Consider the following 20,876-nt stretch of genomic DNA (forward strand, 5'->3'; position numbering starts at 1 on the left):
GAATATACCTTTCTAATAAATAAAAATACAAAACGAAATAAATCAGAATCAAGTCACAGGATGAGGAGCAAATGTGTGCAAAATGCCTAAAGTGCAGGGGAACATATATTCAAAACACAAGCCACAAATAGTTAGATTAGATAACCCTGACAGATTAATAAATAAAATAAAAATAAAGAAATAATTAAAATAACGATAGTAGCCAGAATTTTCAACTTTGTCTTTTTAACTGCAGAAACAACAATAAATGCTAAACTGGAGAGGCAGTCTTTTTAGCTAAAAATGTTCACAGCATCCAAAAATAAAATTAGAACCGGCTGAAAAGTTTTGAAATCACTTGTACCCGATACCTGATCGAGAGAACAAATCCTGAAAGTCTTTCACTCTGTCTGTCCGTTGGAGTCTTTTCAAATTGTGGATAAAATACATTCTAATGTGAAACCCAGTCTATGCGTGAAACATGTTAACGTTGGCCGGCAGAAGTGCGATCATGGTTTTCCTGATGCTAAATCCAGCCTTGGAGAATATCCTTTCTAATCGTGTTAATCCACACTTTAGATTTTCTTATCCCAGACATTGTTAAAGATTTAAATCCTTGCCACGAAGACGCTCCTCTGTCGGTCACGGATTGAAAGTGAAACTTAAATCTGTCACGAGGTGTTTGGATTTATTCACGCACGTTAAAAAATATTTATTAAAAGCTTCTTTCTTTGCACATTTTTATATAGGCCTACAGCATTATCATAATAGGCTGAATATTAACATATTTTACATAAAAGCTAGTTCAATGTGAAATCAGACATTGAGCGCCCTCATATAGCCAAAGTGGCATGATCCTCGTTTCATAACACCCCTGCGAATATTCGACGTGAGATCGGTAGTCGAATCAGGCTCCTCCTATCGAAGCATCGAATCTTCGACTATTCGGGGTCACCCCTAGACTACACGTTGCTTTCCGACCAGTCATCGCGTGCCGTCACACTCACACATTCACTCTCAAACATTCACTCGCACGCACACACACTAGAGTCCGACCGATAAAGGATTTTTAAGGCCGATACCGATACAAATATTTGGTGATTTAAAAATCGGATATTCCGATATGTCGGCCGATATATATTTTTTTAAATCCAGAAACGCGTAACAAAACATGAACAGATTTCCCTAACATTAGTTATTTGTCCTTATTTAAGAGTCCTCAGCCTTACTAAAATAATATGATAATGCAGTTTAAAAATAAACTTGTTTGTTTTATTGTCACAACAGAACAGAATATATTAAAGTTCTGATAAATATAATGTATAAAAATACAAACTTAAGATATGAAACTTAAAGTCCTTTGAACAAAAAAAAGTCAACTATTATTATTAATATTGACAGTAATAATTCAATTATGTAATTGTGTGTGTGTGTGTGTGTGTGTGAAGAACTGATAAGATTGTAAATGTGTACCTTGAAATGCAATGTTTTTTTTGATAAAAGCGTCTGCCAAATGTCAATGTTATAAGCTACCTTATAATTACAATGTCAACTTGCTTATCCCTTTACCTGCACTCTTTTAATTATATCCATCTATTCCATCAAGCTACAACAAACCATTTTCAATCATCATTTGCTGCCTGCCTTCTAAAATCTACTACTTAGTGATGCACTAAATACATTATGTGACTCGGTAATGCTGCGGCTAAACGAAGTCAGCGACGCACACTTGGATTTCACACACGTGTAAAAGAAAAGCGAACTTTTATGCACAGGCTATGTTTGATACTTTTTCTCTATGTCTAAATGTTCACTCCTCGCGTGCCTACCTTACATTTTACAATGCAGAAACTGGAACTACAGATATGCTAGTTATAAATATAGTAATCATTACTTTATTTAGGCAGAATAAGTTCGTTGTGATTTCCAAGCTCATTAGCCGCGTTTCCACTGTCGGGCCAGTGCGAGCCAGGGCTTTAAACGGGCCGTGCCGGGCTGATAGCCTCGGGCTAATAGCACCGGGCCTGCGTTTCCACTGTCGGGCCAGAAGCTCCACAGCGCTTCACTAAAACACGCCCGTAACACGCCTCTCTGGAACAACGTCACACTAACCCATTCACCAACAAATGGAAGTTTTATCAGAAAACTAATCAGAAATCACTGGAAACAGCGTTGAAAACAAACATGATAAAAGCGGCCGTTTGCTGGCATTTTTTGTTGTTTACTTGAATATTTAAAACCCAAGCATCGATGTTTTACCACGCATTTTGCGTAGCGGATACGCATTTTGACTTCAAAGTACGCTGATACGATTTGTCACTCTAAACTACGCAAAAACCTGGTGACGCCTCTGTGCACGCGCTGTCCTCAAATCAAGCTACAGCAAAAGAAGAAAAGTTCGACCAATCATAGCGCTGGGTTCATTCCCCAAATAGCAAGCGGGGATGATTGACAGATGCGTAAGGCCTATCATTAAAAAGAGACTGAAAATCAACACCAATAAAGATTCCCGCTCGACCCCCCTTCCACTCCCGCGGCCGCCGTCTGACTGATGTCATAAGCGAGGACAGTACAGTACTTCTGACTCCTGAAGGGAAACGGCCTGGGGTCGATGTGGACAGTTGATTGTTGAGTTAACTTAATCTTATGGATTCGATGATCACACAGATCGCATGGATTATCTTAAAATACTCCGTTAAGTTATTCATGGTCACTCAGAAAAGAGGAAGACATCATTCAGTCATGCAAATAATAAAATGCTCAAGTAATGCTGAACTATAAATCTTGAAATCGCTATGGCTTAACGTTAGTGATTATGAAAGTGCTGTGATTTGTGGATTACTGATAAGCGCGAGTCTGGAGAAACAGGCGTTTATTTATTCATTCATTCTCAGTGTTGAGAAACGTATGTGTTACGTTATTGTGTTAATTATATCTAAAGTAGCCTACCTAATTATGTTACATATTTATTTTGTATGAAAACTAGCGCGTTAGTTAGGCTACTTATGGATTCAAAAGTACCGTTGTATCAGTTCTGCGCGAGCTCTCACAAACACGGACGCGCGCGCACAGAGAGAGGGAAGATCATTGTAAAATTAAAATTGACGGGCTAAATTAAAATTTTGTTCTTGCTTGTTTTTTTTTCTGTCAAAAAGCATTTTGTATTATCCATCCCTGCTTTTAAAATTCGTTAAATGACGGACGTTTACTGTTAACACAGCCCTCATTATATGTCGGATTCGGAACTTATACTTTATATTATTTTTAGAATAAGTGATTAAATATGTTTGTATTGGCTAACATTTATGCAGCTAATGCGTGTCCTGTTTAAAATGTGCAATGTTTAAATGCAAAGACAGCACATCACAAATAGAAGCCCTTTTCCCTGTGGTATTTAGTATCATATTTGGATATTGGAAAATAAATAAATTAGCCTATCTTAATTGTACACAATGTTCCTATGTTTTTTTTTAATCTTTTTTTTTTTTACTGTGTTCTAGGGGTTTCTTAATTTTAGACTAGTTGACCAGCACACATTATATGCAATGCAATTATATAACGCATGTTGTCGTCCAAACCGCCCATACAATCCCCCCCCCACCATTTTTGCAAGGTTGGCAGGTCTGAAACGATCGAATCTTGCGTCCCAACGCCCGTTGTCGTTTACGAATCCCCACGACACCCATACGTCAAACGGATCGTGCCAAAATTGCGCTAATATCGTGTAATCTGAACCAGGCAGGTAATAAACGTTTGACCTATCACGCAAAGAACCTATTAAAGCACTAAGACATGGGAACAGCATAGCTAACATTCACATTTGAATGTTTATCGCAAGTCATATCGTCATAGCAATATTAAACAATCTTATCGCACATCGCAGCTTTTCCTCATATCGTGCAGCCCTACTGCTATATATTTGCTTCTTATTTATTAAATACGGGCAATTGATTGATAAAACATTGATCAAAATTAAGATACAATTTATACAAAACGAAAATCTTTTAAAAAGAGTTTTCTATAAAACAAAACTTAATGAAGTCGTCAAAATCATGTTTTACCAAAAACAGCGCCGTTGCTAGGAGTGCGCCAGCGCCTCTGCCTTTCAGCGCCTCTGCCTCGCGAGTGGATGATAGCCCTGAAGACGCCTAGCAATGATATACCTTTAGTGGTAGTATACCTTTAGTTAAGTTATACCTTAAGAGTCTTCGTAGCGCGCTAAGAGACAATGTTATCGGAAAATGCAGCCCAGGTATGATGCGTATGATGCGTAATGGAGATTCCAAAGCGCTCTTCTTTTGTCAGAACCATGGAGAGCGATCGCGGATTTACTTTTAAGTCAAGTCAAGTTTATTTGTATAGCGCTTTTCACAATACAGATTGTATCAAAGCAGCTTCCCAGTATTAAATTAAAATAATACAACAAAGTTTGTTTCAAGAGGAATTTATTGATTGATAAAATTAAATTAAATATCCCCAAAATATCCCCAACTGAGCAAGCCAAAGGCAACAGTGGCAAGGAACCGAAAAACTCCATCAAGTGACCTAATGGTGTCCTAAAACTCCATCAGGTGACCTAATGGAGAAAAAAAACCTTGGGAGAACCCAGGCTCAGTCGGGGGCCAGTTCTCCTCTGGCATTTATGAGCTAGAGGCCGGATTGTAGTTTGAACTGTAGGATTATATGAATGCCTGGCTGAAGAGATGCGACTTTAATCTAGTTTTAAACTGGGAGAGCGAGTCTGAGCAACGAACAGTATCAGGAAGACTATTCCAGAGTTTTGGAGCCAAATGTGAAAATGCTCTCCCTCCTTTGGTGGTTCTGGATATCCTAGGTATGACCAAAAGCCTTGAATTTAGTGATCTTAAAGAGCGCGATGGATTATAGGGTGATAGAAGATCCGTTAAATAGACTGGAGCTAAGCCGTTTAGGGCTTTGTAAGTCAGTAGCAATATCTTATAATTAATACGGAGCTTTATAGGTAACCAATGCAGTGATGATAAAATCGGTGTTATGTGATCATATTTTCTTGATCTCGTAAGAACTCTAGCGGCGGCATTTTGGACTAACTGTAGCTTGTTTATTGAGGATGCAGGACAACCAGCTAATAAAGCATTACAGTAATCCAGTCTCGAGGTCATGAATCCATGAACTAACTTTTCTGCATCAGAAACTGATAGCATATTACGTAGCTTAGCAATGTTTCTAAGGTGGAAAAAGGCTGTTTTTGTAACATATGAAATATGATTTTCAAAAGACAGGTTGCAATCGAGTATAACACCCAGGTCTTTTACTGTAGAGGATAAAGTAACAGGACATCCTATGATGTTAAAGTTGTATTGTGCGATGTTTTGTGGGCGTTTTTTTGAACCGATAAGTATTACCTCTGTCTTGTCTGGATTTAATAAAAGAAAATTACGCGTCATCCAATCTTTTATATCTTTAACACACTCTGTCAATTTGGAAAATTTAGCGTTTTCATCCGGCCGTGATGAAATATATATTTGAGTGTCATCCGCATAACAATGGAAACTAATTCCATGTTTCCTTATAATATTTCCAAGTGGCATCATATATATTGAAAATAAGAGAGGGCCTAACACAGATCCCTGCGGCACTCCATAGTTTACTGGAGTTATGATCGATTTTTCTCCATTTAAATAGACAAAATGGTAGCGGTCAGATAGGTATGATTTGAACCAGCTTAGTGCTTGTCCTTGAACACCAGTATAATTTTGTAGTCGATCTAAGAGTATTGTGTGATCTATAGTATCGAACGCAGCACTAAGATCAAGTAAAACTAGTATTGAGATACAGCCTTGGTCAGAAGCTAAAAGTAAATCATTTGTGATTTTAACGAGCGCAGTTTCAGTGCTATGATGCGGTCTGAATCCAGACTGAAACTTTTCATAGATATCATTTTGTTGCAAGAAAGAGCCCAGTTGAGCGGACACCACTTTTTCTAATATTTTAGACATAAATGGAAGATTTGAAATGGGTCTATAATTTGCTAGATTATTATGATCTAATTGTGGTTTCTTAATGAGAGGTTTTATAACTGCCAGTTTAAATGTTCTTGGAACATGACCTAAAGATAAAGACGAGTTAATAATATTGAGGAGAGGCTCTTCCACTACAGGTAACACTTCTTTCAGTAGTTTAGTTGGTATAGGATCTAATAAACATGTTGTTGTTTTAGATGAAGTGATAAGTTTATTTAACTCTTTTTGTTCTATAGTTGTAAAGCACTGTAATTGTTCTTGCGGGGTGATAATTGAAGCTGAATTATAAGGCGTGATTGAAGATTGAACGTTTACAATTGTGGTTCTGATGCTTTCTATTTTCTCAGTGAAGAAGTTCATGAAATCATTACTACTGAACTGTAACGGGATATTTTGTTCGGGTGACGTCTGTTTATTTGTTAGTCTAGCCACGGTGTTAAATAAAAACCTTGGATTGTTTTGGTTGTTTTCTATTAGTTTGCGGTAGTGCTCAGCCCTGGCCGCTTTTTAACAATGCAACAAAATATTTAAAGAGCATCAAGCTATTAAAATCTATATTATGTATACGCACAGATAATATAACAGTAGGCTATATTAGTCAATATTTTTTTATTAGGTTAAGCAGTGATTGGATAACTTTTTTTAATTTATTTTTTACGTTTTTAATTTAAGGCCCACCCACATTTGGTCTGGCCCATCCAAAACTGGAATCCTGGCGCCGTGCCTGGTTGGTCGTGCCAGTTTTGTGGTTATCAAATGTGTAAATAGCATCGCAAGAAGTACACATGACAAAGCCAGCACTTTGGTCATCATCTTTCATTATTTCGTCAAATGTCTCCCAAACTTTGTTCTTTCTATTTGTGTATTTGCGGAGCTTCCACTCCCCAGTCTTCACCTTTCCTCTTGCCGCCTCCATCTCTACCTGCAGACTGAGCTTGTGCGTCATCTTCCCGCCAGTTATTCAGCCAATAAAGTGTAGGCCTATGTATTTCATAAAAAATTGTCTAGTACTATATAAATTACGACCTGACCGACCGCGACCCGAATATCATGAAAAATATTTTTGGATGACTCGTAACCGTGGGTAACCGCGGGTAACCGCAGGCACCCGCTCATTTTGGATCAACCCGCGCATCACTGGGAACAATAGTGCTCGTGGTGCTCTCTATTGAGTCACTCTACGCAAGGGTGCCATTTCCACTGTTCATTTTTCATTAAGAACAAATTTTTTTTTTTTTTTTTTACTTACAACTTTAAAGATATGTTAATCCCCAATAATAATAATAATAATAATTTTCCCACCTCAGGCACAAAATCATTAATAATATTATCATTTTATTCAGGCAGGGCAGTCTTTCTTGTGCCACCCCGTCACGGACAACATGTGTGTGTGCCAGTAGTTTTCCTAATAGTAAAATGTCTGTTTTTGGAAACCACCAATAGAAAGTCTGTAATTTAATCAAATGTTTTTCCTATTTTTTTTAAAATCTTGAAATATGAATTCAACATTTCCATGGCCATATTGTTTGTACTGAAAAAACAAATACACTTAAAAAATACAAAAAAAATTACATTTATTTGATTAGTTTACACAACAAGAACATCATTCAACATTCATTTATGTAAAATTTCATTTCTTTTGGTAACCGATGGTTGACTGTGACGGGGTGGTGTGACAAAGTGTTTCTCTATATGACATGCTTGTTTTAAACTTTATGAAACTGGGGGAGGGAAACATTAAAACTGGAGGTTTAATGGCAAACATTGGTCATGCTCTGAAAAACTAGAAAAGAGCATCATCTCAGTGACAGGGAGCGTCGCATCCACACATCCCTCTGGATTTCCATGGGCTTGGATGATTTTGAGGGTATTTGTTGGCTACTATATCTGTGTTTATTTCTGTTTATGATTTGAACTGTTTTTCTTACCATTATTTAAACTTGGAAGAATTTAAATGATTTATACTATTTTCTATATTTCTAGATACCTGTATGTTAATGAAGGAGCAGAATAATGTTAGGGTTAGCAATAAAAATAATTAAAAATAATTAATGAATTGAGATCAGTTACTGTACGATGAATAGATAGACGGACATAAATGATTACAAGTGTCATTTATTATGAAAACAAACTCACTCACGATTTATTTTTGATTTTGGCAGATCGGCTCCTCCCACTGTAATCACATCATCAGTGAAGCTCCTCCCACAGCAGTTACATCATCAGTGAAGCTCCTCCCACTGCAATCACATCATCAGTGAAGCTCCTCCCACCACACTCACGTCATCAGTGAAGCTCATCCCACACTGGAATACATCATCAGTGAAGCTCCTCCCACTGCAATCACATCATCAGTGAAGCTCCTCCCACTGCAGTCACATCATCAGTGAAGCTCCTCCCACAGTAATTCTCCAATAAATGCTGTAAATTCCCATCAGCTACGAGTGAAGACGAGCATCAGAGCATCAGGAAAAGCAGAAATCTGCCAAGACTGAGTTTATGAAAGAGGACAGAGAGAACATGAGTGATCCAGAACCCTGCAGAATGAAACACACTGAAGAACAAAGAGGTTAGTGTTTATTCCTCATTCATTCATGATGCTGAAGAACATTCATGTTAGAAACATTCAAGCACTTCATCACATTTAGATAAACAGTTCAACTATGAAACGGTACAGAATGTTCTGGGTTTTCTTCAACAAATGGTCAGTAGAGGGAGGTTTGAGACACTTCTACATTGATGGTCAACATCAGATCAAGCTAAATACTATTTTAACTGTTTTATTTCACATTTATTTTATATCTGGTTCCCAATTTGCAACAAAGTTACCAGAATTTTTGTCATTTTCAACAGTTTACAAATAGTTTTTTTTTTTAAGAATAGTCAGTAAACCCCAAGTTACTGATAAAGTAGTATGGCAATTATCATACAAGTTATTCACAGTTATAAGATCTTAGAGTAACTTTAGTAACAGGGTTGATGAAAACAGTCAATGCTACAGTTTGTGTAAAAACTGAGACAGTGGATTGAGATTGTTTTCTTGTCTTCCCATCATGCAGCAGAAAGAGGCCACTGTATTTAGCACAAACGCTGCTACATTAATATATCAGCAGCATGTATGTAAAAGTTTGTAGTTTTGAGATCATGACATTTATGCATGGTTTGTGAAAATACAAAAAAAAAATTGTCACTGAAATAAGGCCATGAAACCCATACTGATTATTTCTTCACAAGACTTTGGAAAATTGTATCACGTAGCCTAGAATATTTGCTCCAAAACTATGTGAAAATCACCCTGACTGCTCATTCAGATAAGACAATATATTGATTTAAAATTTGTAAGACGTGTTTTGTGTAAGAAAGCTTTATGCGGGAGGTGTGATCATCTCATTAATATGTATGTATTTCACACCTGAGAAAGACAAAGACCCTCCCATAATGGCTCTATTAGGAGCGATCAGGCCCTATCATTCAGAGCAACCTTGCACAAAGAATGAGGAGATTTAAAAAAGAATGGCTTTTAGATTGTTTGGATTTATTTACAACACAACATAATCCAAAGATACTCAACAAATGACAAAAAAGCACATTATTGAAAACAATGATCTAAAGACAGAGACTTAACCAGTCACACACCTTTGTGTCATTCCTGAAACATAGTACATACCTTTTCTGATTTTCACTTTACCATGTTCATGTACAGAGACTCATGTGAATGTTGAAGTCAGCAGGACTCCTCAGTGGGGCATTTGGTCCCTGAAAAAAACAAACGATGTGAACATACTGATATCAAGAGAAACTATAGGGCCGCACGATTTGGGGAATACATTTTAGATTTTTCAGGTTAAAATTGCTTTTTAAAATGTACAGAATACACATAAGCCCCTTTCACACAGCGCTTTGAACCCGGCAAATTGCCGGCAAATTGCCAGAGCGCCTTCTGTGTGAACGCAAACTCGACCCGGGATTTATGCCGGGATCGGTGCCGGGTCGGGACCTAGTAACATTGCCGTGTTCAGTCCCGGAACGCGCGCTGTGTGAACAAAAGCCGTAATAATGCCGTGTCGTAGTGATGACGCTGAAGCCGGGCTTGTTCTCCAGCTGTGAAACGGTACGTAATGCGCAAGTTTATGATCGAATCAGAGAAACAAATGCACAGGCGTGGTTTCTCGAGAGAGAGATCGCAGCTCATAAGCAAACTTAAGACGCTGCTGAGATTACAAGTCACATCGATGTCACGTGTCTTTACGGCATTTTTACGGGTTGTGTGTGAACGCACTCTCTGATTCCGGAAAATCACTGGCAGTGTGAATGAACCAAAATCAAACGAACCCGGGTCAAATCCCGGGTCACTTTATCCGTGTATTTTCCGGAATCTCTGTGTGAAAGGGGCTATACACACATATAGGTCAATGACGTATAAGGATTTTCAACAGGCCAATTTTAAAATACAAGAAAAAATAATTGTTCAAACATTAAGGATGCTGTGTACACCTAAATTCATTTAAAAAATTTAATTTAAGTGATTTTAGTGTTTTTTCATCTAGATGAATTGTCCGTAGCCTTAAAAAAAATGTCATGCGGTGCGACCATGATTTATCTTAAAATTAATTAATTTCCTTAACATGCTTAAACTTTTTTTTTTTACAAGTTCTTAGTTATTAAAGTGTTTAGAAACCAAGTATTTACATTTCTTTTGAGTTTTTGTAAATAATGATCTAATTTTTTGTTCTATAATTTCTGAGTTGCCGCCTTAAATCTAGTTAACAGACTTATTTTTCCTGTAAATCACATAAAACTGATAGAAATGTTTTAAAAATGTAATTTACTAAAGCGTACTGTATCAGTGATTCATATTTCAGCCACAGAAATAAGATATTTTATTTTAAATTTAATACAGTGATTGCTTTTATTGGTCGCACCACATGATAAGTGGTCGCTCCAAATGACACGAAGACCTTATATAGTTAAAAATCTATTTAAAGAGATCAATGAATAAAACATTTTATACAAAAAATAATTTAAACCAGATTTTATACAAATTTCACAGAATTTTCATGAACATAAACACTTTATAAAAATTTTTTTTTTAATAAAAATCACATCACAAACACAAGTGTACCATTTAATTTAACTTTACTTAGAATTTCTTTCTAACAAATAATAATGTTATATATAAATTATTTCATAAAAGTATTGTATACAGGTAACATATGGGGTCAATAGTTTTTTTAAAGTAATTAATACTTTTATTAATCAAAGACACATTCAGTGTCACATTCAGGCGCAGGCTATAATGTTACGAAAGATTCTATTTCAAATAAATGCTGTTCTTTTGAACTTTCTATTCATCAAATAATCCTGACATATAAAATGTATCACAGTTTTCACAAAAATATGAACATTGATAATAATCAGAAATGTTTCTTGAGCAGCAAATCAATAGTCAAAATTATCGATTTTTCTTTTATTCCAAAAATCATTAGGATATTAAATAAAGATCATGTTTTATATTTGGTAAATGTCCTACCATAAATTTATAAACGTTTATTTTTGTGAGTGAATATAGCAATATCGCAAACATAAATGGACAACTTTAAAGGCGATTTTCTCAATGTTTCGATTTTGTAGCACTGGTAAAATAGATTAAAATAGTTTTAAATAAATAGGCAATAATAAATAGCCTACACTACTAATAAATGCATTATTACTAAACTGAAATTACATGCATTTTTCTCATATTGTACAAAGAGTAAACATACTGTCTGAAATATATAAAAAATATCCCAAATTGCATAAAAATCCATTCCAGATGATACTAAAGTAAAGTACTTTTTTTATATAAGCCGTCAATTGAATATAAAAGCATAAAACTGCCAATCTAGGACATATATCTATCATGGAAAACAGTCTGCAGTGGTCGCACCACATGATATTTGGTCGCACCACATGATATTTTCAAATTCAGTCAAAATTTACAGGCACAGAATTGGCCACCTAAACAAAACAAGTTAGCTTGCCAAAAAAGGTCACTATAGAAATGTATAATAAAAATATATATTTGTAGAAATAACTTTAATATAAAAAAAATTATTGAGGTCATACCACATGACATCCAAATGTGGCAACTACATACCAAGCATTACAAAGGTTTATTTTTTTTCCAATTTGAGATCATTACAAACCTGCTTGCTGCTTCCATGGGTCCTTGGTAAATTGGTATATGATGTAACTTCCTGTGTTTGAATAGTTTTCAACATAAAAGTCCCAAAATGGTAGTTCCTTGATGGTCGCACCACATGATATTTCATAAAATGTACACCATCGGACAAAGTTTGTTAGTATATTATGATGGAAATATAAATACAAATCCTTTGAATTTTTTTAAAGGATTACAAAACATTTTGAAAATCATGCCAAATAGTGCAGAATATAAATTTGAGTAAATTCAGAGTAATTTCAAAGACGTTTTCAAGTTATGGCCGGACAGTCGCACCACATGATGTTTTGACACTTTAAATAACCAAATAAATAAATAATAATAATAACTAAAGGTTTTTGAAAAGTTAAAGTGAGTACATACATGGGAGAGGTACTACAAATATACAGTATCTTTTTATGGATTTAAACCCATTTTTGCCTGAAAAAAATGCAATTGGACAGAAAATTTTGCCGTCACGTCATTGACCCATATATATAAATAAATATATAAATATAAATATAAATATATATATATATATATATATATATATATATATATATATATATAATTTCAGCACAGCACATAGCTTATGCCTACAATGCACAACAAACCTGGTGTTCATTTTATATATAGCATAATCTATGTGCTGTGCTGCATAAAATAATAATTACAATAGCCTATAAATCGTTAAAAAGGAACACTTCAGTAACACTGCACTAGAGAAAAATATATTGATTATCATGTTACTAATATCTCATTTCATAATGTCATAACGAAAATAAACATTTGGAGTAAAAAAAATGAAGCCTATTGTTTGGCGCATTTTGCTTTTCAATCGTGTGCAGAGAACATTTACTGAAGCGATCAAGCCGCTCATGTGACCCTGCCTGTGAAAACCCAGCTAAAATCATTTTTTTTATGATTCAATGTTTTCTACATAGAATCATCCTACACAATGTAAAGAACATTCTGTGAAAATATAACCTTGATATCTTTAATATTGACTGAGTAAGGCCATGTCAAAGATTTGCTAAAATCCGGGCTCAGAAAATCATATTTTTGAGAAATTCCAATTTAAAAATAAGTTTTTTGTTAAAACTGCAACACATTTGATCCATAGTTATCCTGCATATGTGCCTTATAACTCATTAAAGCTGAGATTCTCCCCCTTTTTAGTGATATAAAGTTTTGTAAAACAGGTCTATTTATTATGATGTGCATGTCCAAAAAACTAAAAGCATAAAAACATTGAAACGTATGGGGGAACCACAAGAGCTTGATCGTAGCAACAATTACCATGTCAATTCAGTGGAATGATTTGTATAACTTTATTAGTAAAATGTAATATCAGTGAAATGTCAATAATATATCAATTAAATAACATAACATTTCTCATTCTCTGAAATGATCATTCTCTTACTGGCCCACGGTGTAACATTGAGTAAATCTGGAGTAAAAAATAAATAAATAAATACAATTTCAAGGGATAGTTTACCCAAAAACCTGTATGAGTTTCTTTCTTCTGCTGAACACAAAATAAGATATTTTAAAGAATGTTAGTAACCAGACAGTTGACGGCACCCATTGACTTCCATAGGTGCCGCACGCCAACTGTCTGGTTACCAACATTCTTTAAAACATCTTATTTTGTGTTCAGCAGAAGAAAGAAACTCATACAGGATTGGAATAACATGAGGGTGAGTATGAGTAAATCATTTTTGGGTGAACTATCCCTTCAACAGGTCAGTCTCAAACTTTGTACACATTCTAAAATTGTCTAGATGCAAAATAAAATCCTGAGTGACAGCAACTCTCCCTCCTTGAAAAATAAAGAACACTTTTCCCCATTGAAATACTTGCAGTTGCAAGAGAAACTGACTTTCAGTTTCACATCTGGACTTCCAGCATTCGAAGCAAATTCTTCTTGCTGGTGTTCCCTCTTCATGTTCGCCAGACAAATAGCTTGGGGTTCAATCACCAAAACTGGCTTGTCCTCCTCATCATGTTGGTCACTGCCTGAAAAAGCAAAGATAATTTTTTTTTTAATTCAAAGCAAGATACCTAAAAACATGATTGAGTAACATGCAAGAATGGGAAGTGGGTTTAATTCCACATTTAAAATGGATAATGAAGCATTTTATATGAAAATATCAGAAAATATTTTTTCAGTTTAGTCAGACTGGATCTGATTAATTGAGGGGAGGGCATAGGAACAAGAAACAGCCTATAGGTGGTAAGCAGACTTCAATTCAGAGTGTAATGAAACAAATAAACATCATGCCATAAACGTAATTAATTTAAACTGACTCAATCCCAATCAACAAATGTAATAAACATTTAAATCCATTATTTTTGCATCACAGATATGTGTTAGCATTACATTGGCTGGACACTGACAGTATACATTTACATATTTAGCATAAAAAATTAAATTAAAAAAACGTACCGTCAAATTCCTCGTCAGTTTCGTCAAAGAACGTGTCCTGTTCATCATCACAATCATCCTCCAGAAAATAATCCGCAATAAAACCGGTTAAATCATAATTTGGGGCAATTCCACCGAGATTAATATCAAGCAAGCAGCTATTTTCCATTCCTGCTCATACTTCGGTGTCGCCGGCGAAGCCATGGCCATGTCAGATGTCAAAACAACGCATTAATGTTACCATCCAGCAAATAACACGTAGTAGGCCAAAAATGTCCTTAAAATAAGTTTAATATTATTGGCAGAATACTAAGCTACAAAACAAATAAGCAGTTCTTAAAATATTGGCTATGACAAGAAAAAATCACCACAGACATCTAAACCCAGCTTAAATCTCTCTCCTTTTTTTCCATTGTGTTGACCTGACTACCGGCGCTCACGGATTGATATTAAAGTCTGTTTTTACTCTTTCTAATAGAAAAGACACAGAAAAGAAGTTCCTGAACCGAATGATATACGAATCAGCAGTGTTGTTGCGCGAAATAAACCCAGAGACGATCGAAATCAATGGCCACGTCCGGTTTTTTTTTTTTTTGCAAAAGTATAACGTAGTGTCAATAAAAGCATTAATTTCAGTATTTATCATGTTATAAATGAAAATGTAAGTATTGCATCTCAAAACCATTGGTATAATCTATCATTTACAGCAATAAACACACATGGACTATTTTTGTCTTTTTTATGGCTATGACTACTTTGACGCTCGTTAACTCATAATGCGATTCTGCGACTTTAGCCTTGGTTTCACAGGCGGGGTCACATATTATACATCTACGTTTGAGCAGATATCCACAAACACAGTATGTAACAGTAAACACGGTTCTAAACATTATAATATCCACCATAGTATACACTAGTGCTGTAGCTGTGCGTCGATGACGTCAAAATTACGCCGACGTCATATTTTTGCGTCGACGCTTCTTTTTTTTCTTTTTTGCACCATTCCCGGAGGTACAGCTCGCCACACACAAGATAAATGCCGACTGTTGCCTGTTCTCACACGACAGCATCAAACTTCTGTCGAATGCTGACACGTTAACCCCAGGGGATCTTTTAGAAAACTTTCAATTCTTGTACTCAAAGTCAACGAAAACCGAGCAGGACCAAGCCATTTTACAGCTGATCGCCGTCAAGAAAGTTCAGGAGGTATTTCTTAGCGATGGCTGATTGAATGTATTGTCCAATATGTGCCTGTATAAGATTAGTATTGACCGAGTTCAGAGGCTGTCATATGTGGATCAACTTACTTAGTTGTGTATTTTCAACAGTTTCAATATGAAAAATAACTTATTCAATGGATTAATTGCATTTTGGAAAAAAAAAAGTGTCATGAATTTATTGCATTTTTTGGGGAAAATAATCCGTTTTTATAATAAATCTTTTAAAATCTAAATCTGGATTTGAATTATTTGTTATTATATCCTAAAGATGCTATGTGAAAGTTTGAAACAGAAAATAATGGTTTTCATCTTGCCACTTTCTTGGTAAAGAAAACACACTTTTTACTCAAATTAATCAAAATGGATTTATCATGTTTATACTATATATATTATTCAGAAGTAAACATTGTAGCTGACAGAGTGTTTATGTCAGAATGTTTATTTTTAAACCACAACCTTCTTCTAAGTGCTTCTTTTACCGATATATTTACCGATATCTTTTGCATTTCTCATCCGAACAACGTCAGACTTGGCACTGCACTTACTCGTGTCCAGACAGCTGTTGAGTTTGAAATCCATCGAAGTAACGGTTCGACAGAAATATGAGAATAACAGACAGGATAATTAATTCCAATTAGTTGACTAATCGATAAAATAATCGCCCGACTAATCGTTTAATTAACCCTTAGAGGTCGGCGATCACGCTGGCGTGATCTGATCGCTTTTTTCCTTATCAGTGCAAAAAGTAATCAATTCTAATATAAATTTTTATTTTATATGCTTGTGTTATACATCAATCGATCCTGTTAAATGTGTATTATTTTTGTGTATACTCACAATAAAAACAAACTGTTGTGCTTTTCGTCAAATAAAGAAATATAAACACGAAGCGAGTTCTGCCTTCTCTCTGCCAGTGTAGTCCATTCTGAAACGCGTCCGAAAATTAACTGTAGCTCAGCGAATACTCAGTCAAACAGACATACAGGCACACAGGCATGAAGCTTGAACTCTCCTCTTTTAAATGAAGTAATTTATATAAAAAACAAATATTCACATCTTGTGAAATCTGTATTAAAAGAGAGCGATTCCAGTCAAGCTTATCTCAGCTCATTACGTTATAATCGGCCCCGCCCACGGAGAGCGCGCGCTATTCAAACGCAAATGACTGAGGCAATCCTGTGAACGCCCCCATCAGCTCGAGAAAACACACAAGTTTATTTAGATCATTGTTTACACCGTCTTGCAGCGCTGTGAGGAATAATACTAATGGAAAATGTCCCTCAGAAGTGCGGGTATATCGAGGAGCGAGCTGAGGAATACAAGTAAGTTTTTTCCTTCTCACGTGAATTTCTTCACGTGGGTTTCTGTTTATGAATGAATAAACGGCAGAGATGCGCGCTGTTTACCACAGCTGGCAAAGACAGTTTAAATTTAAATTGCGTGTGTGAATGAATGATGATGTTTTAGCAAACTGTATTGCTATTCTGAGATGAGTAAACATCGACTGAATGTTGAAATAAAATGTAGGCTATTTGTATAAGCAACGTATTAAACTGCAAATGAACAATATGCCCTAATATTTCATGAAAACAACGTTACAGTCAGACGAAATATGAAAGACAACATTTTGTTTAGTAGATTTGGGTACAGTTTTTACTGTAGAATATACTGCCACATCAAATAAGCTTTTGTTTAGCAATTTCTATATATAAAATACTATTTTTGTCAAAAAAAAAGTCATCAACCAAGAATTTAGCTGTTCCAATGTTGGTTATATTCAAACTAATGAATACATAGATAAAACGTAGGCCTATAATCTTTTTTTTTTTACAAAGAAAGAGTACACTTGAAATATTGTTGAAATTGTAATTATTGTTGTAATTGTAACCGTTTTAATAAAATAGCAAAACATATTTACAAGATAGATGTAAGCAAAATCTTAAATGGTCAATATAAGTCTCCTTCTAAATATATCTTTTGTCCTTGCATTGTGGCTCAGTCAGTGTCACACCTGAGTGAATGGCTCATTATGCAGAGTGGGTGTATTCTAAGGTGTAAACCACTCCTCGTTCACGCCCCCTCGCATATTGGCTTTCCAAGCAAAACCTGTTTTACATCAATTTAAATCAATGTATGGTTTTATGTGAACGATAAAGCAAGACTATTTTCAGATAATTTTGAAGAAAAAACTATAGGCGACGACATCCATTAGTCAAAAGTCTTATTGCCACATATTTAGTATGTGTTTTGTGGCCTTATTTCAAAAACTTTAATTTTTTGTTTTTTCGATAACCACGCATAAACATTATTCTCTCAAAAATGAAAACATGTACATACATGTGGCTCACATATTATTGTAGTCCTGTTTGTGCTATATAGAGTGAATTTACACCTTTGCCATTAATATTTTTATAAGCAACTGAAAAAAGCACAAATGTCAGAACATGTCAGAACACCCCCAGGGCCCCAAAAACCGCTCAGACTCCAGAGGGTTAATAATCGTTTACCCCAGCCATAGTATACACTCATACTAGTCTACTTTTACCATGCTGTGTTTTATTATAGAATATAAAAACATCCTCGTGTCGGACATGTATACATTTAGGGGGTTAATTTAAAGCTAGTTAAAGCCGTGGTCACGCTACACTGAGCGTGTGAAGTTTCTACAGACACTGCAACGGTCGTGAAATGACGTCACTCTCTGCGGCAGCTTTTTTACAAACAAGTTCAACGTATAACAAATAATAATAATTCAAAATTTAAAAATAAACAATCCACTCCACTTGAATGCTAAATGCTTGTGTTATTTCTCACAGGGTAATTCACTTGAGGTTGTGTTTCTGGTGTCTCACTTTCACATCCACATGAATGGAAGTCAGTGCAAGGAAAAGTCTAGTGTGCAAAACGTCTGACTTAAGTCTAAATTCAAAATTGGTGTCAAAATAGGGCAGTAAATTATATTTTAATGTTAATATGTTAGAAAATTGTGTCATTGGTCAAATATATTTAGGGTAAGTGTACCTATTTTGTACATGTACCATTTAAGCCCACTTTCAAATCTGAAGTCAAATTAAAAAAAGAGAAAATAATGTTTTATGCTGCTCATTATTTTAAACAGTCCAGTGATTTGTAACTTCCCTGGCATTTTTTTAGTGCATACCAATCACATTTGGCAATGTTGAGTTAGCCCCACCCATGTGCTGTCTCAGGGGACCTCACACTGAGTCACCCCAAAACTGGTGTTTCGGGACCCTTCAGAAATCAGCACATTTCTACAATTTTCAGCCATTTCTTTGGTAACTAGATTTATATTATGTCAAATAAGAGATAAATGTATGTTTTTGTGTATGAACAAATAGTACTTTATCATTTTATATTAATCACTGTTTGGGGTCAAAATGACCCCAATGGACTTTTCCTTCATTTTTTAAAAATGTTACCTTCATCGCAGGGGCATGAAACTCTGTGACTTTTCCTAAATAATCTATCTAAACATGCACAAAAAAACTGGGCTTGATTTGGTTGTTCTAAAGGTGTGTCAATTTTTTTTACCATTTAAGGCCCAGTTTTTTTGTTCATGTTTAGATAGATTATTTAGGAAAAGTCACAGAGTTTCATGCCCCTGCGATGAAGGTAACATTTTTAAAAAATGAAGGAAAAGTCCATTGGGGTCATTTTGACCCCAAACAGTGATTAATATAAAATGATAAAGTACTATTTGTACTAGGGCCAGCAGCCATATCACCCTGTAACCCAAGACTGGTTGCCCACTGAAGCTAAGCAGGGCTGAGACTGGTTAGTACCTGGATGGGAGACCTCCTGAGAAAACCAGGTTGCTGCTGGAAGAGGTGTTAGTGAGGCCAGCAGGGGGCGCTCACCCTGTGGTCTGTGTGGGTCCTAACGCCCCAGTGTAGTGACGGGGACACTATACTGTCAAAGAGCACCGTCTTTTCGGATGAGACGTAAAACCGAGGTCCTGACTCTCTGTGGTCATTAAAAATCCCATGGCATTTCTCGTAAAGAGTAGGGGTGTAACCCCGGTGTCCTGGCCACATTCCACCCATTGGCCCTTACCAATCATGGCTTCCTAATAATCCCCTTACATTGAATTGGCTCTATCACTCTCTCTCCTCTCTCCACCTATAGCTGGTGTGTGGTGAGCGCACTGGCGCCTTTGTACTGTGGCTGCCGTCGCATCATCCAAGTGGATGCTGCACACTGGTGGTGGTTGAGGAGAGATCCCCTGATATGATTGTAAAGCGCTTTGGGTGTACAGTAGTACATATGAAAGCGCTATATAAATGCCTCATTCATTCATTCATTAAGGTGTTTGGGGTCAAAATGACCCCACATTGAAAATGAATGGGAAAATGAAAAAAATTACTTTTTTTAATTTTGTTTGTCAAAAAATAAAAGTAAATCCATTATAAATCTGAATATTTTTACAAATAAACCAAGGTCTGGTCCTAGAGCATAAATAAAAAGTAGAACGAACTTTCTATCTCATATATACACACACAAACACACACGTATGTCACTGCAACAGAGAGCATTTTTATAGAAATTGGCAAATAAAATCAACTAAACTGGCATAAATCTGAAAAATGTCACATATGCAACATGGAACAAGCTTTTCATGAGCCAATTTATGGCCTAGTTATGTAATTGTGCAGTAAATAGTTAAACTTCAAAATTTCTACAAAAACACAGCATAAATGTATAGTTTAGAAGTAAATAAAAAAAAATGATATATAGTTTTCCATATAAAAATGTATATTTCCTTATGTAATCGGTCTTTAAAAGTTTGGGGTCATTTTGACCCCAAACACCTTAAGTGTTATCCTTTTTTAACAGTGATTTAAGGGTTAAATGGAAAGATGAGTTGTATTAGCTTGCGTTCAAAGCTAATCTCTAGGTCAAACCATTAGCCTTACAGAAAGGCTAGACTGCCAAAGAATTAAGCATGTGAACTGCAAATAATAAATGTTTTGTGATTCATTTTACATTAATTTACAAATAAATACATCATAAATTGTTTTGTAGAAAAG

General features: G+C 35.5%; 1 protein-coding gene and 1 long non-coding RNA gene across 3 annotated transcripts in view; both read left to right on the forward strand.

The window, feature by feature from the left end:
- LOC309480540 overlaps positions 1–20,876 on the forward strand; it is a 188,235-nt gene that overhangs the window by 52,599 nt on the left and 114,760 nt on the right. The window lies entirely within an intron of this gene.
- Positions 1–20,876, forward strand: part of LOC309479782 (uncharacterized protein) — a 59,636-nt gene that overhangs the window by 11,201 nt on the left and 27,559 nt on the right. For both annotated transcript variants that reach the window (XM_082143969.1, XM_082143968.1), the window contains exon 2: positions 8,144–8,550. In XM_082143969.1, coding sequence (XP_082000095.1) covers positions 8,481–8,550 — 70 coding nt within the window. In that variant the 5' untranslated portion in view covers positions 8,144–8,480. The remainder of the gene's footprint in view (positions 1–8,143; positions 8,551–20,876) is intronic.

This window comes from Leuciscus leuciscus, assembly GCF_965113295.1.
Source record: "Leuciscus leuciscus genome assembly, chromosome: 1".
Lineage (NCBI taxonomy): Eukaryota > Metazoa > Chordata > Actinopteri > Cypriniformes > Leuciscidae > Leuciscus > Leuciscus leuciscus.